Source organism: Pituophis catenifer, unplaced genomic scaffold (genome assembly GCF_029215685.1).
Source record: "Pituophis catenifer annectens isolate HBS135680 unplaced genomic scaffold, rPitCat1.0.hap2 SCAF_4, whole genome shotgun sequence".
Taxonomy (NCBI): domain Eukaryota; kingdom Metazoa; phylum Chordata; class Lepidosauria; order Squamata; family Colubridae; genus Pituophis; species Pituophis catenifer.
In genome coordinates, this window is record NW_027256884.1 from 98381422 (window position 1) to 98405331 (window position 23910).

At 36.6% G+C, this 23910-nt stretch overlaps 1 protein-coding gene across 1 annotated transcript in view; it reads right to left on the reverse strand.

The window, feature by feature from the left end:
* Positions 1-23910, reverse strand: part of ZPLD1 (zona pellucida like domain containing 1) — a 42981-nt gene that overhangs the window by 17956 nt on the left and 1115 nt on the right. The window contains exons 2-4 of the mRNA XM_070943773.1: positions 6056-6276; positions 3043-3224; positions 2288-2360 (exon numbers count right to left, since the gene is read on the reverse strand). Coding sequence (XP_070799874.1) covers positions 2288-2360; positions 3043-3224; positions 6056-6276 — 476 coding nt within the window. The remainder of the gene's footprint in view (positions 1-2287; positions 2361-3042; positions 3225-6055; positions 6277-23910) is intronic.

Consider the following 23910-nt stretch of genomic DNA (forward strand, 5'->3'; position numbering starts at 1 on the left):
AAGAATTCATAGCCCAAAGTTTCCCTCCTACATCTATCTTTGTATTTTTGGGCAAGCATTAATGGAAAGAGGGTAGGAAAATTACACAGCATACATGATGGTGTTCTTATATAGATATCATCAATTTGGTGTCATTCCTATTTTTTGTGGAAACAGTAGTCATGACATTTTTTTCTTTTAAAAGTATATCCAGAAACTATTTTAGCAATAATTAAGGTTGATGAAAAATATTAAGAACACAAATTCAAGCCAAGTACAAGGCTTCTAATGTCTACTTACAAGAATGTATTCACAAGCAACTCCTATAAGAACAATCAATTTTAAACTGACTTATCCTGTTGATTTCAGTGGAATCTGGCCTGGAACTGAAATTAAGAAAGAATCCACTGAAGATAGGAAGAAAGCCAGATCATTTTAAAAATTGTAAGCACAAAGTCCAGAACTGTAAAAAACATGTTAAGCAAGTTAGAGCTTAGAATAAGCTGATGATAGCAGATGCTAAGAACTGAATAAGGATTTCCTTATACTGTATATGTTTAGAATGAAAGGAAATAAATAAAAAAATTATGTGTGAATTATGAGTGAAGAATGCAAAATGCTGAGGAACAATAAAAGATCAGGAGAACAGTCAATTCATCTCTTGTTTTTATATAATCTTTTTTGTCAAGAATGTATATGTTAAACTTATGAAGAACAAAGGGCCTGCCTTGAAGACTGATAGACATGGACATAGAATTTCTATATACCTTGAATGAATTTCATCTGAAGACACTCCAATTGCATTCCAGGACACAGAAGAAACTAGAATTTTCAAATGTATTTTAAAGAAATTGCAGAGAATGCAGAAGTAGATTATAAAGTGGTAAATCGGTAAGTATTTCAAAAACAAGGTGGCAATAATCAATGTAGTAACAATGTGTAATTGTCTAACTTTTATTGCCAGGCTGACTTTCTCTCCGTCTTTTCATATAACAGCTTTCCTTAATAAAGTGTAATAATAAAATATTTTTACTTTACTGAGCATTTGACAAAGTGTGCCATGGCATCCTGATTAGCAAACTAATTAAATGTAGATTGGATGGCATGATTTTGGATACATCCTTGGCTTGAAAATCACAATCAAAGAGTTTTTATATTAAATTGGATCAAGTTCAATGCCAGAAAGTACAATCCTAGGCTCTGTACTAGTCCAAAAGTTTATTAATGACTTGGTTAAACTTATTGAGAAAATGTTCATCACATTTTCAGGTCTTTCAAATTTTGACGGCATAGCTAATATACAAGTTGACAGAAATAAAACTCAAAATAATCTTACTTAAGATATGTTTGAGATATTATTCTACACAGAATGAAATTTATCAGAGACAGATCCAAAACTGGTCATTTATCAGATAAAACTCAGATGTTCCAGTGTAAGATAACACCTCGGTTGGTAGCAATGTTTGTGCAAAAGATCATAGGATATTAATTGGTTATAAATTGAGTATGAGCAGTGTGACACATAGCTATCAAAGAGACAGAAGCAATTTTATCTAGTTTCATTTTCAAATTATGGTGATGAGCGAGTTTCATTTTATTCATTTGATCAAAGTAAAATTCTAGCAACTATACTAATTTAAGGAATTCGTTTTATTTAAAGAGGTCCAAAAGCAATGATTAAATGTTAGAAACTAATTGTATGAAAAAAGCTTAAAAGGTGGTTCAGCCAGTTTTACTTTGGAAAAAGAAGAAGGATATGATAGCACTTTTTAGTCCTGAAAAGAGATGATGAAAACCTACTCTCTAATTTCTGACTTCCAGGGAAGCAATAGTTTACTGAAGATGGCTCTGCAGAATCCAGAGCCAAGAATCACAACAGAAAGATGAGTCATTGAACAAATCAGCTCCTAAAAATTCTTCTCTAGAGCAAGAAAGGACCCAGGATTGCCTAAAAGAGCCCTACCCAGAGGTTTCCCATGAGAACATCATAAGACATTGGTCTCTTGCAGGTTTTAGAGCTTGGCAAGCTGAGGGAAAGTCATCTTGTCTAAGTCAAGGTTTGGCATCTTCAAATGTACACTCGGTTTTCATACTTCCTCTCTTAACCACCTTAGGAAATTGATTGTAAATGGCTTTCGGATGTTAAGGATTTTCAGAAGGTTTCATTAAACCAGATACATGAACAGATGAAAGAAGTTTCATGCAAGTTTAAAGACTTTTTAAAAATGAATAAATAGCAAAAAGATGTCTACAAAAAGAACATTTGTATAACAGAACAAATATATTTAAGCCATTTATTTCTACTTACATTGTAAAGGAGCAAATTCAAAGTGCTTATAAATGTACCATTGTTCTCTCTTACAGAAATTGCAGCTGATGACCTATAAATAGATTAGAAAGCAAAACTATTTAATATGTCACATATTCAATGCTCTTTCTTATTAACACAAGACATATAAGCTAATTTTTATTTATTTATCAAATTTTGCAACTGCTTATCTTCCTCACAGAAGGAACAATGAATTCATGAAGCAAATAATTAGGAAATGAAGACAAAATAGTCATCCAGTAATTTATAGGGTAGCATTTATTTCTGAGCCGTATATTAAAACTTTGTTGTGTGAAAACTAATCATACCTGAAGTAAATCAGTTCAACAACTGTTTTGTTCAGTTATGCTCAGCAAAGCATCTGAATAGCTGCTTTGTGATTAATAAATATTTTGGAAGCAAATTTTATTGTGAAACAATAGACCTAGCTCAAATCAAATAGTAAACTAAAATCTGGCAATCACATTCTTTTAATACTGTTTTTCTCCATGTCTTCTTTCTTTTTTCCCTTCTCTAGATTCTCATGAGTGATGACAATTTTATGTATGGAAAGGGAAAGAGCCAACATTCATACATCTGTCTTGTGCTGAGAATATAATATGCTTACAGAACACAACCAATTCCACTTCCTTAAAACCTAAACAGTTTCATAATAAAAATGGAGCAATCATAGTAACTTTTGATTATAAAACAGTAGTCATTTCTTTAAAAATAAATCTAATATTCATACTTACGAAGCAAGTTGTGTATTGTTGACTAGGTATTCCAAAGGATAGCTACAGCTAAATTTATATAGAAGTCCTGGTAAATAGCTGATGATTGTTGGTGGATCTGGGGTATCTATATATCCTGAAATATTACCTATTTGGACTGTGGATGCATTGCCATATACATTGATACCTGGAACTGAGGTTACCTATTAGGATAAAGCAAGAAAATTGAAATTACAGAGTTAAAGCTTATAGTAGAGAAGAATCTATAAAATAATACAGATAGTATTTTAGTGCTTAAAACCATCTTTATGATCTCATCTGAATGACTGACTCAACAATTCAGTACACCTTAAATAATTTTTGGGTGACTTATCCAACCAACCCTATTGCTTTTCTTTACAATCATCAGGGAAAGAAATGAAGTTACAGGTAACCACCTCTGGCAAACATGCAGGATGTTATGTTTCGATACAGAATCTTGGACCAATCAAAGTTTGTTGATTGAAAACATTTTTGTGAAATTCTCCTTGAAAACATTGGGACATATTTGGCCTTTTGGTAGAAGGTAAGCAACATCACATTCAAATATTGTGGCCACCTAATGAGAAGGAAGGACTCACCGGAGAAGAGCCTAATACTGGGAACGATTGAAGGCAAAAGAAGAATGGGACGACAGAGAACGAGGTGGCTCGATGGAGTCACTGAAGCAGTAGGCATGAGCTTAAATGGACTCCAGAGGATGGTAGAGGGCAGGAAGGCCTGGAGGAACATTGTCCATGGGGTCGTGATGGGTCAGACACGACTTCGCAACTCAGAACAACAAAAAGCAATATCACAAATATTTGAATAAAATAGCTGGTGATTCCTCCCTTTACTCAACAGCCCAAAAGAGGCAATTGTCTTTTATTTTTATCTCTTCAGAAGTGCCTGTTGGAATTGTATTACATTCTGACATTTTTAATATGGCTTTCAAGTTCAAAACTGACAGAAGTGCTAAGCAATCAAACTTGCAATGTTTGTATTTAGAGAAAGAGGAAAAAGTGGGAATAATATGGCCATGTTACAAGACAATATCATTTCCAAATTCATGCAATTGGTCCAACTCATAACATTTAAGAATATTTCAGGTAAGATATCTTAAATTAAAACCCTCTCTATTCTGTAAGAATTGTTTGTGCCTACTATCCTACTCCACCTATCCCATACCAATTGAAATAGTAGAGAGAGATTTTATCATTGCCAATCAATTCTATCATTGTCATTCTTTACCACTATGGGTGGTTAACCTATTTCTGAAAGTACAACAGATAAGCTATGTATGTTTGGATTAATATTGAGTTTGCTAGGGGAAAATATTATCATTATGATTTCTTTATCTGTGGCTAAGCCTCCTCTTATTTTACCAGCTTCAAGAAAAAAGCATCTCAAGCAAAGTCTATGTATGCTTATTTCCTAATAACAGCTGTGAATGATGGTAAATCACAACACTAGTAACGTGTTGCACTTGTTCCTGAAGCATTTTTGTGTAAAAAAAATCTTTTCGGAAGTCATTATTTGTCCTCACAAGAATATTTTCATTTTGAAAAACAGTTTAGAGTGATGTCAAGCCTTGCCTGGGGATGTGGAGGAAGGAGATAAGGGAAAGAAATGCCTATAAGCCCTCCTATGTAAATTAGTGGCAACCAAGTAGAACATAGGATTTACCAAAAAGGCATTTTAATTATATACAAAACATTCTGGATATTACTTTTCTATTTATTTCAATCTTAATTTCCTATAGTTAGACTTGCTTTAAATCTTGAATCTCTCTCTGTACTGGTCAATGGCCCAACCCAAACAGTAAGTTTTTCATCTCTTTTTTTCCCCCTGATTAACTTCTAACATTTTTTTTTTTTTGGTTGATTGTGATCAATGAAAGCTTAACTCTGAGGCATTTATTATTTTAGACTCTCTTTTCCTCTCCTTTCCTAAATTAATCTGAGGATGGTTACTATCCAATCATTTATCTTTTCCTGCTGATGCAATACTTGTCTTCTTTCTTGGTATTCACCGTTCTTCCAACAGCATCTGTCAGAATTCTCTGGGTGAATGCAGGAATGTCTTCTCCACTAACTTCTTATATCAGTCACTTCTGTACCATACAGCTGTGTTGCAGCTCTTCCAATTTTCAGTTCTGTCAAACCATCCCACTGATTTTGCATAAGATCTTCCCCTTCCACTCCTCAGATTTATCTCCAAAGTTCTACTGCATTTCTAATTCAATTTCTCCACTCATTTCTCATCTACATACTTCTACTAACAATAGCAATCACTGTGACTGCCCTCTCACACTTCCAAATGATGTTGACTAGTATATTATTAGGCACTTCTGGCGAAAATATCACGATAGGACAGGGATGAATATACAGATTATTATTACATGCAGGTAAAAGCTTCATTGCAATGATCTGTCATAATGAAAAGGGAAGGGAGGAAGGGAGGGAGGGAGGGAGGGAGGAGAAGAGGGAGGGAGGAAGGAAGAGAGGAGAGAGAGAGAGAGAGTCTTCTTGGAAGAGTCTAAACATTTAAATCTAAATCATAGGTCTTACTTATGTACTCCTTATTATGGAATTGAGAACATTAATTGCCCAGAAAATTTCTTCCTTACTAGCAAACTTGAAGTGTGAGAATTTAAATTTAATATACAAATCAAATATAAACTGTTTATTAAAATGGTATAAGATAGGTTTTGAAGGCAACAGAGCGATTAATAGATGACATTTTCCATTTCTGCCCTCCAATAAGTTGTCTATTATTATTGTTTCATAAATTGAAATTGGCGAAATCATGATTGCGTTCCATAATATTAGAACCAAGGGCACAAAGGAATAAACATTTCTTTGAAATGAATGAGGCAATCTATCACCAGTCAGAACATTATTGATCTTTAAATTAAAAGCATTCATATTTGTATGTCATGCCCTCATTTCACACAATTTTAGGTGCCTAACAGTGCCTAACAATTGTATGTAGTTTCCGAAGATTCTTGTCTTACCATTAAGGAACTTCCACAGGATTCCAAAGTGCTGAGATTGATTATGAAAATTACCACTGCTGGAAATGTGTTGTTGTTTATAAATCCCCTGCAGTGAGAGTCCCCGTGTTTCCCATTTAGTGCTAAATCAGTTTCAGAGTAACCAGAAAACAGGACAGTGCAAAAATTAATCTTCATAGTAATTGCCTGAACTCCACAGTAGACATTGATATCTTGTTCTGCTACAATAAAAAAGAGAACTATTCAGATTATGTTAAGTTATATTTTTGAATGCTACATTAAGGAAATAAGCCTAATTTCAAATCAATTTTAAAACAGACAATATAAGAAGCAAACTAAAAATAATAGCAATAATAATAAATGGAATACTACACTTAATAACATGACTTTAATGTGATTTACCTTCATGCACTTCCTTGAATGATAGGAATAAGCAGTCTTCTCTTCATTGCACATCCTATTAGTTTTCCCTCAGCATACATAGAAAACAAGCCCCAAATATCTCCAAAAGTTTCAGCAGAGCATTATATTGGTATCATTTGTATTTTGCAGATAATACTCCATTAAATAGCCATGCCAAATAGCAATCATTTAATGTAATCAGAAGCAAATATGTTAGCAATAAATAATTAGAATAAAATACTAGATTTCAGTTTTAAACAGCACCAAAACATTTATATACACACAAATGATCTGCAAGCAATAATTGATGAAACAGCTTTATAAAATATAGTCAGATAAATAATGATTCATAGTACTAGTTTATTTATTTTTAGTAAATAGTTATAAAAATTTACAGGTTATAATTTTATTCAACACAATCAAGGAGGCTGAGATAAGAGAAAGTTTTCTAAAAGCATTTTAGCACAATAACAAATGTATCTGCTGTATTATAAAACATTAGATGACTTGGATGAGGGAATAGAACTCATGAAATTTGCAGATAACACTAAACTAGCAGGAATAGCCAACACTCCAGATGTGGAGAAAAGCAAGATTTTACACTTAGGCATGAAAAACCAAAGGTACAAGTACAAATGAGGTAAAACTTGGCTCAAAAACAGTAACTGTGAGATGGACCTTCGAATCCTAGTGGACAATCACTTAAATATGATCCAGCAGTCTGTGGCAGCAGCCAAAAAAGCTAATACAATCCTTGGTTGCATAGAGGTATAGAACCAACAGAGGTATAGAATATAAATCACATAAAGTATTAGTACTGCTTTATAAATATTCTTAGTAAGACCACACCTGGAATACTGCATCCAGATGTTGAGACTTTGGAAAAAGTGCAGAGAACAACTAGGATGATTAAAGGCCTGGAGACTAAAACATATGAGGAACAGTTGCAGGAACTGGATATGCTAATCTAGAGAAAAGAAGGACTAGAAGGGACATGATAGCAGTATTCCAGTATTTGAGGGGCTGCCACAAAGAAGACGGAGTCAATTTATTTTCCAAAGCACCAGAAGTCAAGACAAGAAACAATGGATGCAAACTAATCAACGAGAGAAGCAATATGGAATTAAGGAGAAACTTGCTAACAGTGAGAACAATGAACAATTGTTCTAACAATACTGGAGATTTTTAAGAAAAGACTGGACAGTCACTTGTCTGAAATGATATAGGGTCTCCTGCTTGAGCAGGGGATTGGACTAGAAGACCTCCAAGGTCCCTTGGAACTCTATTCTGATTTATTGATTATAAAATCTAATTAAAATAAATGAGTGCCATCAGCTTATCATACATACATATCGCACCTCCATATTTTATCCTTTATCGTAGTCATATTTGTTTAGGACATCTATTTTAATAGTTAGTTGCAGGTGAGCATACGGGCATGTATGCACACATGAATGTGTACAACCCATCCAGTTTTGGCCAATAAATATAGAATATGTTGATTGAATGATATTCAAAATGAGCCTGAGTGGCGTAGGAGGCTAATGCCTCCTACTAAGGCAGCATTTAACATCCAGCTGCCTGCAATTACTGCGAGTTCAATTCTCACCAGGCTCAAGGTCGACTCAGCCTTCCATCCTTTCTAAGGTGGGTAAAATGAGGACCCGGTTTGTGGGGGCAATAAGCTGACTTTGTATAAAATATACAAAAGTATGAAGGCTATTGCTTAACACATTGTAAGTCGCCCTGACTCTCCGGAGAAGGGCGGCATATAAAAATAAAAAAAAATTAAAAAAAAATATAGTATTGTGTAAAATGTTTAAAATTCGAAATCTTTCAAGTGTGAAACAGTTGCTCCTTATTTAGAACAGGTTTGTGTAGCTTTCCTGGAAGTGTTTGAATTTGAATTACAGCCATGGAATAGATAGAATAGTTGTAATGTTCTGTATGAAAACAATCTTACTAAATACTGTACATGTCTCCAGGATTTCTTCCACATACAGAGAGCAATTGGCTGGCTACAAGTGGATCAAGCAGGCTTTTTCTTTCATTTATTATATATTGCCAATAAATATATCTATGATGTGATGCATTTTGTTTTCCTTCCCTGTTTACAGTGCATAACAACAATGTTGTTGTTTGAGTTACTCGAAAAAAAAGGTGATGCATTAGACCTATGTGAATCAGAGCTGATTTGATTCAAATGGTTTTTGGCATTATTTGATTTAAGTTCATAATTGGAGGTAGGAGGCTAAACTGGTTCAATTCAATTGTTTCAGGACTCATTCATAGCTTATATTGCAGAAGATCAAAACAGCTACACCTGCTTTGTTTTGTTGAGATGAAAGTTACATGGGTAATAAAATCATTAGAGAATATTAACCATGGCTACTTTACTTGGCTATCTTTAGCGAATGTATCCCATAAACTATTGTTCTTCATTTCTTACACAGACAGGAAAGATTAGAAAACAATAGTTTAGCACCCTTTAAATCATCCAGCCAAGGACCTACCTTATGCTGAATATATATATATATAATTGACATATCAATGGTATCAGTCTAGACAGAATATTAGTTATATCAAGGTATATAAGCAAAGACAGAGTCTTTAAGGTAGCAAAGCAGGGATCTCTGATTATCACATTATTATTATTAATAGTTTATTCATTAAACATGAAACTCAGTCAACTGGACATTCAAAAATGCATCACAAATACTATTGACTGGTGCTAATGGTTGATACGGGTTGCTGCCAGCGTCCTAGGTATCAACCAAGTACCTTCTTAAGATGTATTAAGTAGCACAGTTTTTTGCAGTTCCGCTGGTGTTATTGCAGGAAGCTGCAATTTGCTGGTGTATGTTATAAAATTCTTGGACATGGTACCAATGCCCCGATGACAATGGGTATCATTGTTACTATTAATAGTGTTAATTAACTAGTAACAATTACTAGTAACTGGTAACAGTAACTAGTAACTGTTACTATTAACTAGTAACAGTTACTAGTAACAGATTAACTATCACTGTTACTATTAATAACACTGTTGTTGTTGTTGTTGTTGTTGTTGTTGTTGTTGTTGTTATATTCAAGGAACAAATGGAAGAAATCTTCAAGCCAGGGAGGAACTTAACAGCAACATGATAATTATCTGTTATCTTCCAACTAGCTAAATTTTTCAGTGAAGATTGCCATTATATGTTCTCAATTTATGTTTGCTTAGGGTCCATTAGTTATTGACATACCAGTAACTATTCAACGATACATGTAGGAAACATAATTACTTGTGTTCCAGTCCAACAATAAAGAGATTAGTCCAGTTCTTCTCAAAGACAGTGCATAGAGCTCATAACGAATACTCACAATCCTTATAATGAAAAACATTACACTATTACACTATTTTCCAAATGCAGTAATTATCTGTTTCTGTCAAGAATGCCACATTTTCTGCATCTTTGGATTTGTAGAATGAGAAATGTATGTATGCCTGGCTTTCCATGTCAGTTGCATTCTTTGCTATATACTTGATCTACAAAGGCAGTTTCAATTTTTGGTTTTGGAGTGTAATATAATGCAGATTTTTGCAAGATATTCATAATTTCTTTTCTTTCTATGAATAGTCATATGCCATTAAAATTATCAAGTACTACTTAATCACACATGCAAGGGAAAGTGCTATTTTGCGTTCAGGCTCTTGTTCCTTTTTTGTCCATCAAAATCTTTTTTGCCTGCCAGTGAGTTTCATTTTCTCCTGCTTTTATTCTGTCTCATTCAGAATAAAACCCTTGTGCTGTATCGTGCTATTATTCCTGCCAAATGGGTTAGGATTAGGATTATCAATCAATGGTTGACAATTACCTCTATGCACTTATGTACCTTTGCAATAATAGGGATATTAAACCAATCAATTTTCTTCCATAGTGAAGGGAAAAAAATTGGACATGAGATTTTAGCACTAGTAGAAGGTAAAAAAGTAAAAGACCCCTTGTTTATCAAAATTCAAACTTTTTTCCAGTGTTCAGCAGGATTCTATTTGTTGCTTTTTCGTCTTCTTTTTTTGCATTTCACTCTTGTTACAATTCACTTTTTTTCTGTGACTGAAACAGCTCCTCTATTGTTGTTGATTTCATTACTAAGTGTTAAGAGCTCACTATAGCCTCTACAGTATAGTGAGGTTAACTGCTCCTTTGCAAAACCTATTTCAGCTGGTTGTCTTGCATTTAAGGGAAGACTTAAAGGGTGATTGGTATCCCGTAAGTTTATTGGAACATTTAGATTACTGGTAGAGAGCTATCCTTTGTATTCTATCTGTAGTTTGAAACCAAATCAAAGATATAACAGTAACAGAGTTGAAAGGAACCTTGGAGGTCATCTAGTCCAACCCCCTGCTCACACAGGAGACCTATACTAGGGATTCGAACCACCAAATCCAGAGCCAACCTTTCTGATCAACAAGCTCAGTGTTTTAGCCACTGAGCCCCCTAGCCAGTCATTGAGCCACCTAGCCAGTCATATCTTGTTTCCCAACAAATGCAGTGCTCTTTGTAATCTGTCCCATTAGCTTAAATAACTTTTCAGGGACCACCTGCTTACAGAAGTGGGCCTGACCAGAAACAGGAGCCTAGAAGACAACAATCATGAATATCTGCAGAAATTGACAGGTACATAAGAATGCCAAAGCAAGGACCATAAGATTACAGTGTCTACTTACAGTACATATATCACAATACACATTTGAAAGGGACAAAGATTGCATCTTACCATTTGCCTCCTGCATATCAGCATTATATGTATTATCTTCAAAAGATATAATATTGGCACTGTTGGTAAAATAGTTTTTCACTGAAACCTATTCATATATTTCTTTCCAAGGGGTGGGTTCTACTTACCTTTACTACCAGTTCACAATAGGATCGCAAGCGTGCCTTGCTTCTGAGTATGCGCAGAAGCTTCTGCATATGCGCAGGTCACTGATGATGATATCTGGGGCAGTGGGCAGGGCCTCCCACCAGTTTTACTCCGGTTCTTGCAAACTGGTCCGAACCGGAGCCAACCCACCACTGCTCTTCACGTTGTATGCTGCAAGTCATAGAAGCTGAAAGTCTCTGTCTTGATTTCTTTTTCTCCTATCCTACAATATTTATTAAGCTAGAATTTGTAATCAAGTATTGTTTCCTAAATTCCCTTACATGATTCTCCTTCTAGTCTGGGATTTATGGGAGCATTGTATGAAAGTCTGTAAACTTTACCTTTGTCCAGTGGTGGGATTCAAATAATTTAACAACCGGTTGTCTGCGCCAATGATTTCTTCCAACAACCGGTTCACCAAACTGCTCAGAAAGTTAACAACCAGTTCTCCTGAAGTGGTGCGAACTGGCTGAATCCCACCACTGCCTTTGTCCTTTGGTATCTTATGCTGTGCTGTCAGATGACACAACACAGCAGCTTCATGGAGATGTTAAGCAAGAGCTTAGAAAGTACCAAAACCTGTGGAACACCATAAAGCAAGGACTGAGGATGAAACCTTTCTCCCACAATCAACAGTAACAGGTATCAGCCCCAGAAGAAGAAGCAGAACCAACATAGTGCCACCCAATCCAAAAGTCTGAAGTCAATCCAAAAGTAAACAATGACTGATGGTATCAAAAGCCACTGAGACATCAAAAGCAAGGACATACTGCCCCTAGCTTGCTCCACTAGAGATTGACCAAAGGGGCAACTTTACTTAAAGTAAATTTACTTTCTTTGACTGAAAGTTATCCAGATAATCTGCTTCTTCTTGGATTCTCTAAACCTGTTGTGCAACCACCTTTTCTACAATCTTCCCTAGGAAGGAAATTTTGGAAACTGGACAAAGGTTATCCAGTATAACTGGATCTAGCAATGGTTTTTTTGAAAGTGGGGTGAACCACTGCATCTTTAAAAGATGCTGAGACAAGTCCTTCTCTCATAGAAGAATTCACCACTGTCAGCACCAAGTCACACATAACCTCCCTGAAGATTTTGACCTTAGTCACTCAAATTTCTCAGATTTTTTAAAATTCTGCCTGACACAGAAGGGCTAAAGATTATGAAAAAGATAAGCTTGTACTTACTCAGTAATACATGTTTTCCTGCAAAATATGTTTTAAACACTATAATTTACACCTGCATGCAATGAAAGGGAAAGTCTGGGTGCTTATCATACATATTTGCATCAATTAACCTGTTCTGTGCTTTTGCAGGTATAAACCATGAAATAAAAGTGCAAATAATAAATGTATAGTCTTTTTGCTCAGGTTAAAAGATACATTTTATGCAAATCTCAGCTACCAGTCACCAAGTTTCTATACTCAGCTCAATCCAGTAAAATATCCCAAGAGATTTGGTACAATATCCAACAGAGGTCTTACTCTTGCAATAGTAGTACTGTTTGCAATACCTATGAGAAGTTAAATCATTATAAATGAGTCTGTTGCTCATCCCTAGCCACTTCACATGTTTTCAACAATGTCAAGAGCAAATAAACATACTGTGATGACCCAGGACTGGGCATGGAAGCAACACAGCCTGAACGAAGTTTTAACTCTCCTCTATTGCTCCAATTTTCCCCCCAAGGTCCCACTATTCACTGCAAGTCCAGGAACAAAGCTCTAAACATGCACCTTTAATAGTTCCCAGCTGCTATTACTCCAGAGGAGCAGACAGTTCTGAGAGCAGACCTATGTCACTGCGAACTCACACATACCCAGGCCAGGCAAGCAAGGCAAGTAGGATAAGGCAAGCAGGGCAAGGCAAGCAAAGTATCCAGACGTCAGTAACAGCATGTGATGCTGGAAAAAGTCAATACTTGTTCCTGACAAGCACCCCCTCCCAACGGTATCTCTTTAAATCTCATTCCCCAGGTGAGCCTTGTGAAGACGGGCAGGGCACTCTCCTCCCGAATCATCAAGTCACTCTGCACTGATCCCGTCTTCTCTCCATTCTCCATGTTTGGGAATCGGGGGGCAGGTTATTTATTTATTTATTTATTTATTTATTTATTTATTTATTTAAATTTTTATACCGCCCTTCTCTCGAGGGACTCAGGGCGGTGCACAGCCACAATAAAACACATATATCCATAAAGTTTAAAAACAGTTTAAAACATATTAAATAATTTGGCCCTTATATTAAAAAACGAAAACACCCATTAAAATTTGTTATTTAAACCAGCCCAGCCTGTTGAAACAGTAAAGTCTTAAGGCCATGGCGAAAGGTACGTAGGTCAGGGATCATACGTATCTCCGGGGGCAATTCATTCCAGTGGGCAGGTGCCCCCACAGAGAAGGCTCTCTCCCTGGGGGTCGCCAGTCGACATTGTTTGACCGACAGCACCCTGAGGAGTCCCTCTCTGTGGGAGTGTATTGGCCGGGGGGAGGATATCGGTGGCAGAAGGCGATCTTGTAAGTACCCAGGTCCTAAGCCATGGAGCGCTTTAAAGATGGTAACCAGCACCTTGAATCGCACCCGGAAGACCTCGTTGCCGGAGTTCTGTCACTCCTCTGCTCTACTGCCTTCCTCTCCTCCCCCCTCACTTGGTTGTCCTGCACCTTCTCTCCTTTGCTGTCAATCCTTTCCAGGCCTGAGGGATCTGGGACTGCCTCGTACTGCTCCTCCGGTTCTTCCTCCAAGGTCAGAGAGGCCATGCCATCTTCCTCCATCAGCCCTACTCCGCCTTGTCCTCTGCCTCAGACCCAGGTTCCGATAGGGCCATGACACATACAATATTTTAGATTGAATGTTCAGATGATATTGCCTCATCTATTGTCTTAGTTTCCTTTTGCAACATTCCCCAATTCATAATAGTTTACTATGACATCATATTTGTAAAAAGAGGTTCAAAATAAACACAGTGCTTGACTTTGATATAGCAACTACTGTATGTCAGAATGAAATCATGCTTCCCCACAAATCACCACTGTATCCATGACAACAACTATATCATATGAAATTAACATACTTTTAACCTACTCCTTAGAATTTTCCAGAATATTTTCACATTTCAGGATAAAGTTGTCACTTGAAATTGAAAAAGAATGCAACCATTCATCCAACTAGTTTGATTGGGCAAAGTGTGTAATGAAATGAAATGCAGATAAATTCAGACAAACATTCAAACTTTCACAGCAGAAGGTATTCTCTAACAACGATAATTGTTCAAATTTCTGAGTTATACTGCTTAGACCCATTGTCAACTATGAAGCAGATCGTGACACTCATATGACATAGGGTTTGCAACAGTTATGTCCAATTTTGGCAGATTAATCACAACTAAACTGTCCAGCTGAACATCCCCCAAAGAAGCCTTGTTTTAAAGCAATGGGTGATTGGGCAAAGTATGTAATGAAATGAAATGCAGATAAATTCAGACAAACATTCAAACTTGGAGAAATGTAGAAACTATACAATCTTAAAACAATAAAAAGATACACCGCATCATGATCCTGGCATAAAGAAGCAGCCTTCAAGTCAGTAGAATTATTCCACAACTCTAGCCATCCCATAATACATTTCTAAATAATGATGACGATGTCCACCTTATCAGAAAAAGACTTGTGTGTCATGTTACACTCATTGGTGTCTATTACACCACCACAAGGTAAGTTATTCCTATCTCCAGAACACCATTCATCAGACTCCAAGCTACCTGAAGGACTACATTACAGAATACGTATAGTGAGTGCTTAGTTTTCATATCATAGAAGTTGTGGAAAAGGTAACATTTCTATCATAACATTAGTATTGGACTATTGTTTACTTTTTATCATAATTAGAAAAAAAGAAAGTGATGTGGCATTCTGTTTAACCTGGTCTATGATCCAACACAAATTCCAAGGAACACTTGTTTAGAGAAATCAACCAGTCCAGATTTTAGAACCGATCAGAGAGAAGGCTTGGGGTCAGTATTAAAAATCTATAAGACAAGGCATCAATTGTTTAATATCTTAATGTTACGGAATATCTCAGGGTTAAGGAAGTTTGTTGCAATGACTCTTTCATTTCCACCTTTTGCAGAGATCTTCAAGAGGTGTAGTAGTGAGGAAGAATTTGAATGGAATGTATTTGGGGGCGGGGGAACTAAGACAGAAAGATTCTGGGAAGCAGCAAAGGGTTAGAGATGACTCCTATTTCATGTGCAATAATTCCCCATTTCCCACTTGCAACAAAACCCACAAAATCAAACATCCAAACCATGCATGCATACGGTGCCATGCTACTTTTGAGAGAGAAATCAACAAATTTGGGAAGAGAAGAATAACAGTAATAACTATCCTGACTGGAGTGAAGAGACAGTTCTAAATAGACATTATAGGAAAGTCCTTTCCAACTTCTGCTGAACAATAAAAAATAGATATCTTCTTCACCACCCACTCCCATTAATTACTTACACAGTTCTATGCATCATTTTTGTGCTCATACATGTACATGTTTGATGGAAAACAAAATATTTAAACTATTTGCAAAGATGTACAGAGTAAAACATTTTAGAAATGAACAGTGAGAATTACTGTGGAAAAGATGACTGGACAAAAATATTGAAAATCTGAAGAATTATTTATGATTTCTTTTATAACCTAAATTTGTCTTAAGAACCAGTTTTAGCAATGCTATAACAATCTTTATCTTTTACATGTTAGGATAAATATTGCTGAACAAGAAACATTTAATCTTCTGCATACTGTAATTATTTTTTATGCTATATCACTATATGGATCATTAATTTAAACAGGGAATTTATTAGATCATCATTATGATTTAGTATTTTTAAAATAAAAGGATTACATATTGACATTAATCAGTATGTCAGAATGAATAATAGCACTATGTTTTCAATTACCTGATGATACTGGAATGTTGAACACAAATATACCATGTTCTAATTATGGCGAGAAGTGACAGTGCCTCTAGATCAATTTAATAGTAGTTTCTACAGGAGCAGAAGAGATTTTATCAATCCAGGAATCTATTATTAAAATAAGTGAAGGGAATGGCAGTTACTTAGTAATAGAATTTTTTTTCCTGCATAAGATTTCAATCAGCATTTCCAATGCAAAGGAATAGGATTTGGAAAAACCATGTATGAATTTTTAAAGAAACCCTGCCCCCATAACTGACTCTAACAAAATATGTTAGCTTGTGTATTTTTAATATTGTTGCTTCCCAAATGTGAAATATCTACTGTAAATACAGTATCACCTGTAATGATACACTCATGCTTGGGCCCATTTTCTCAATCTCCATGCATTTAGGGTTCCTTTAGCAAGAGGTTCATGCAGATATAATTCTGTTCATCATTTTTGTATGAAATAGTATTTATGGTTAGTTTATATGTAAGTTTGCATGCATTCCAGAAGCCATGATGCAGATAGATGGAAGCTCCGACAAACTAAGAAGAGGACTAATATAAATTGGCATGGCCTCAATTCCCCACTATATTTTGCTATCTATAAACTGTGAATATATGCACTCTTCATTTCATGTTATAATAAATGTATTGTAGAATGTGCAGTTGGTATTACTGGCATTACTATTATAATTATTTGCTTTGCTAAGAAAAGGGCTAGAATGAAGGAAAAAACTAAAAAGGTAGGTAGGTACATATGTAAATAGGCAGGGAGGGAGATGTGGAGGGAGGGAGGGGGGAAGAAAGGATGGAGGGAGGGAGGGAGGGAGGGAGGGAGGGAGGGAGGAAGGAAGGAAGGAAGGAAGGAAGGAAGGAAGGAAGGAAGGAAGGAAGGAAGGAGCCAATCTTTGGTAATAAAACCGGTTCCAACAGACAAATCAAACATCATTAATCAATACCTATTAGTGTTTGTGTTTATAGTGTTGTATTTATAATTTGATAGGTTGTTATGAAATAAATAGCAAATGTCTAATCCATAGTAAGTTGTTGGTCATATAAGAGTGGAAAGAATGCTTGCCTATCCATCATCAAAGAAAAAAGACTGAATATCAGAGATTAAGTCAAAATAAGCAGCCAAAACTTTGATTTCAGATCTTTTGCTATATATAAATAGTTCAAATGATGTCTGCTATCATTATTTATTTTATTTTTTTAACAATATAATTTAAAAGTTACAAGAAGAGTTCATAAATATTTGGGAATCCCAAGGTACCCAGTAATAATCTTTATTTATTTATTTATTTATTTATTTATTTATTTATTTATTTATTTATTTATTTATTTATTTATTTGCCGCCTTTCTCCCGAGGGACTCCAGGTGGCTTACAAAATGACAATTTCCAATACAAATCACAACAAATAAATTAAAATCAATACCCCAATTAAAACAGTTTAAAATTATAACAGTGTATACCCAAACGGATCAGTTGAGTTAATGGAAGAGCCACGTCTTCAGCTTGCGACGGAAGGAAAGGAGGTCGGGGACTGTCCTGAGCTCGGTGGGCAATCCATTCCAGAGGGTCGGGGCTCCCACAGAGAACACTCTCCTTCTGGGGGCCGTCAGCCGACATTGTTTGGCCAACGGCACCCTGAGGAGGCCTACTCTGTGAGAACACACATGGGACGATGGGAGAGCGGCAGGAGATGGTCCCACAAATACCCCGGGCCTAACCATGAAGGGCTTTATAGGTAAGCACCAGCACCTTGAAACGAATCTGGAACGCCACCGGCAGCCAGTGCAGCTCACGCAGGAGAGGTGTTACACGGGAGTATCGAGAAGCTCCCATAATTACCCGCGCGGCTGCATTCTGGACTAGCTGGAGCCTCTGGACGCATCCCAAGGGCAGCCCCATGTAGAGGGTGTTACAGTAGTCCAACCTAGAGGTAACGAGGGCATGAGTGACCGTGGCGAGGGCATCCTGGTCTAGAAAAGGGCGCAACTGGCGCATAAGATGCACCTGTGCAAAGGCCCCCCTGGTTACGGCCGTCAGATGATCATCCAAGGACAGCTGAGAATCCAGGAGGACACCCAAGTTGCGGACCCTATCAGAGGGAGTAAGGGTCTCTCCCCCGATCACTAAAGATGGAACCTCCAGATCCCGGGATGCCGGCATCCACAGCCACTCAGTCTTGGAAGGGTTGAGTCTGAGTCTGTTCCTCCCCATCCAAACCCGCACCACTTCCAGGCAGTGGAACACCACGGAAAGGGCATCCCTAGGGTGGTCAGGGGTGGAGATGTAAAGCTGGGTATCATCAGAATATTGATGATACCTCACCCCAAAACCACGAATGATCTCACCCAGCAGTTTCATGTAGATGTTAAAGAGCAGAGGGGAGAGAACCGATCCCTGAGGCACCCCACAAGTGAGGGGCCTCTGGGAGGATCCCTGATCCCCCACCCAAACAGCCTGTAAGTGAACCACTGTAAAACAGTGCCTCCTATCCCTATCCTCCTGAGCCGCTGCAGCAGGATACCATGGTCGATGGTATCGAAAGCCACTGAGAGGTCAAGAAGGACCAGGATGGAGGAACAACCCCCATCCCTGGCCCGCCAGAGATCATTTACTAGGGCGACCAATGCCATTTCCGTGCTGTGACCACACCTGAAACCAGATTGGTAAGAATCGAGGTAGTCTGTTTCCTCCAGGAATTGAGGGAATTGCTGTGCCACCACGGATTCAACAACCTTCGCTAAAAAGCAAAGGTTGGAGACTGGATAATAGTTGTTAAGAACATCAGGATCCAGGCTAGGCTTCTTAAGGAGGGGTCGAACCACCGCCTCTTTGAGTGCAGTGGGAAAGACCCCTTCCTTTAACGAAGTGTTGACAACAGTCTGGATCCAGTCTCTAGTCACCTCTCTGGCTGCAGAAACTAGCCAGGAGGGACAAGGGTCCAATAAACACATGGAGGACCACAGCCTACCCATAAGCCTGTCCACGTCATCCAATAAAACAGGCTCAAACTCAACCCAGATGTCCCCATCAAGACTAGCCCCAGTCTCCTCAGCGGACTTTGTCCAGTCGGAGTCCAACCCGGTCCGAGTCTGAGTGATTTTATCTTGCAGACACTGTGCAAAATCCTTATTATCAAAAGTTATTGCCAGTATTATTACACTTTTTATTCAATCAGTAACATTTTGGACGTACCACTAAACTTCATTTTTTGTTGTATTAAGGAGAAGAACTTTTGGAAGCAATTGTTTAGTTTTGTTTTTCTCAGTCTTTTCTGCATAACATCTAAAAGCCAAAAAACTGCTGTGACTAGTAATTAACATATTTTCATTCATTCATTTCAAATATAGTACTGGAACAATCTATAGACATAGATTTATCAAAATATATAAGAGTAAAACAAAATTTAAAGTCATAAAAATAGCACGGAGAAACAGTTATATATTTCTGGAAACATAATGAAAATAGTTCACAGCATTGTAGATTTAAGTGAAAAATATGACTTATAATATTATTGAACAATGCTTTTTATAATGTCTATATTTAATCATAGATCTGGTTAAAAGGTATATAAAGTCTGTGACTCAAAAAAATGGTTATAAATCAATGTCAAAACAAACAGTACTTCTATCAAGGGATTTACTTATATCGTACAGAGCTATGAAGAACTTTTCATGTATTCCTACTTTAGTTATTTATCATGGGTAAATAATTTTTTGAAATGATATATGTATAAAGCATGGGAATAGATCAGTGGTGGGTTCCTCCTGGTTTGGTCCGGTTCGGCCCAGCCGGTAGCGGTGACGATATGACATCACCGAACCAGTTCTCCCCCCCGCCCTCCCCTCCCCACCCACCGACGTTATTCTTACCTTTTATTTGGTCCCACCCCCAATCTATTGCTTCCTCCTGAGTCCCAGCTGATGACTAGAGGGGAAAAAAACTGTTTAAACTCTTGCCACGGGGCTTCAAAGGGCCGTCCTATAGCTGATCAGTGTTAAAAGCAAACAAATGAGTCGGGTCGTAAGTGCGAGAACTGGTCGTAAGTGCGAGGACCTTCCAGAAATGACTCTGACCAGCTAGCCATGCCCACCTAGTCACATGACCTCCAAGCCACACCCACAAAATAAGCCACACCCACAGAACCGGTAGTAAAAAAATTTAGAACCCACCCCTGGAATAGATATTGTCCTTCTAATGGAGTCTATGTATTGGGAAGACTTATAATTGATTTTCAAACAAGATTTGAAAAGATTGAATCAATTCTGTTTCATAATTAACATACACATACTTTTTTGTTACCATTTATAGTAAATAAGCACCCATGCATATACAAGTCTACATTGGCTTTCAAATCTGTGGGTAAAATTAACACGCTCCACATTCAATGTGTATAATATTAATGCTACAGAAGCATGGAAAGTCAACCTTGAACTATTTATTGTGATATGTTTATTTTTATTCAAGAATCCGGCGGAACTATTAATAGCAATAATTTTCTGTACAAAGATGTAGCCTTAATTTCCATGACTTCTTTTCTATATTCACCTTAAACATAGAGCTATTTCCTGTATTTAAATCTAGAAATGATGAGGTATTGCCTTCCGTTGTTTCAAAGAGGAGAAATGATCAAAGATTGAGGAAGGTGCCCTAGGAGCACATTAGCATAATGCTACATACACAGCCTATTTATTCTAAAAGCAAGGGCGAAGGCAACTGTTTCAACTCATTGCCACAATGAAAAGAATTAACTATCTGATAAAAGCTCCGTAGAAACTGACAAAATAAAATATTTTAAAAGTTTTTTAGTACTGAAAATTCTTATGCATGCTTGGAAGGCTATTTTGAATCTTAAGAATGAACACAAAGGGGAATTTCAAGCAGGAGAAACTTCATGGTGAGTGTAGTAACACAGCTGTACAAAGTACTAGAAAGAGCTGCTTCAAAATGGGCAGGTGCACATATAAAGAATCATTGGTTTCATCTTTACAAGCTTCATACAGCTGCTTTGAAAGTTGCCCATGGCTGCCTCAGCATGAACAAGGGGATACTTTGCACAGCCTTAGAAGCTCCAAAATAACTGCATAAGAGGGAGGTCACTTTTACAATTTGTTCTTACTCCATTGTTGCTTCTCCACAGTCAAAGACCAAGACTCTGCATTTAATTTGTTTTACTTGAGCCTCTGTTTAAAAAAAAACAAAAACCCAAACATTTGTTCCTCTGAATCAGAATATTCTTTTTATACCCATCTGTGCTTTAAGATGCATAAAAGTGAAAGACTAAAAAGGAAAATAAAAACAAAGCAAACCAAAGAAACAAAACAGAAATATAGTAAAAGTCACTTGCTACAAATTTTAAACAAATCATTAAACCTTGATAAACAGCACTATATTGATCAGACTTTCCATTACACTGACAGACACCAGTTTATAGATGGAAAGTGAATACAGATTGTAATCATGGGGCTGTACTATCTTTCTAGCATTGAAGAGTAATATTTTTAGCAAATGATTATCAACAATTTATAAACTTAAGTGTGCAGGTTAGTGATATTAATGTCTAATTTATGGCCTCGAATTTCTATTAATATTGGGCATCAATACTGAAAAAAAAGGTTTTGTTTCAAAAAACATCATTATAGCAATAGCACTTAGACTTATATATTGCTTCATAGTGGTTTACAGCATCTCTAAGTGGTTTACAGACTCAGCATATTGCCTCCAATAATCTGAGTCCTCATTTTACCAACCTCAGAAGGATGGAAAACAGTCAACCTTGAGCCAGTCAGGATTGAACTATTGGCAGTCAACAAAATAAGCTTGCAATACTGCATTCTAACCACTGTGTCCAGCTATTTATAAAAGTATGATAGCACTGCAGCAAAAACATTAATGTATATTGTCTCTGGAGATTCTCAGTCAACCAGATCCTGGTTGTCCCAAGGTGCTTTTTCAAAAGGCAACTGGACTTTCTTTGTTTTTCCTTGAAGACATTCGCTTCTCATCCAAGGACTAAAGACAACTGAAGAAGCTTCTTGGATGAGAAGTGAAATGTCTTCAAAGAAAAACAAAGAAAGTCCAGTTGCCTTTTGAAAAAGCATCTTTGGGACATTAATGTATATTCTATAATGTGTATCCTATACCATTCAAAACCAATAGCTTTTCCTGCTTTCATAGATTTAATGGTATCATTGTTTGAAAAGGTAAAAGTTCATATAAAATATGTGACTAGTTGTAATTTTGAAAGACTGTTATTTAAAATTTGATCATTATTTCTTAGAAATGTTCCCCCAAATCATCATCATCATCATCATCATCATCATCATCATCATATAATAATACTCGGAACATCATATATTTTAAGAAAATACTTGGTTGATACCTAGGACGCTGGCAGCAACCAATATCAACCATTAGCACCAGTCAATGGTATTTGTGACACATTTTTAAATGTCCAGTTGACTGAGTTTCATTTTTAATGAATAAAAGAGAATAATAATCAAAATATTGTTTAAAAAAGTCTAGAAAGCTAAAAACCAACTTTCTGCTGGGATTTCCTTACGAGGCATATTGAAAATAAAGTATTTGGTTTTGTCTTATTCCACAGCCAAGGTGGACAGTCTTTTTCTAAGTGAGAAATTAAAACCATAATTATCAACTTCACTATTTTATTATCATTATCATCAAAGGTTTACCTTCCTCTAATTCAGTCATCTGGCAATAAACTTCTCCAAAGCATCTGGTGCAAATACTTCTCCAAGCAATAATCTACCTCTAAACAAAAAACTGGTAGAAAAAGAATTCAGTCTTTTTTTTAATTATTACTATTAGTTATCAGATGAGTTTTCCTAAATAACTTTCATTCTAAATTGCCAGAGGTTGGGAGGAAGGCATCTGGAAAAAAATCATTATCATTTTTGCCTTCTATTTGAGAAATTTCACTTGGCAAGAGAAATGCAGAAATTTCACAAGAGCAGCACAGAAGGCTGGATCTAAGTAGAAGTGGAAACTAGCTTCAAAAATAACTTCTATTTCAAGCATTCACTCGAGCAGCAGTAAAAGCAAACGGCATATTATTTTTTCTCTGAATACTGCTATAAGCTTTTCTTGCTCATCATATTATCTCAGTGATAATTAAATAAATGGATACTTCATTTTGAATCTGTTTTCTTTCAAAGGTTTTCCACATCTGTAGCACAGCATTTATCACAATATTCAAGCAGAGTATTTCTTGTTTGATGCAAATTAATCTTTAGAATCTTTAGCTCTGCCATATTTTGATCTAAATCAGGGGTCTCCAACCTTGACAACTTTAAGCCTGGAGGACTTCAACTCCCAGAATTCCACAGCCAGCAAAGCACAAACCTTTATCTGCATGAATTCATTCATTCTAAAGGTTTGTAAATAATGTGAAAGAACTTTCAAGGCAATCAGAAGCTCAAGTGAACTTTCTGGTTTTTCTTTTGGAGGTTGGAACCAGCTCTAACTGGAAGTGTTGATTGATCAGAACAGCGAGTAGAAACTTTATTTTTTCTGCCATCTCTATTTTGGACAAAAAATATATAGCCCATAATCCA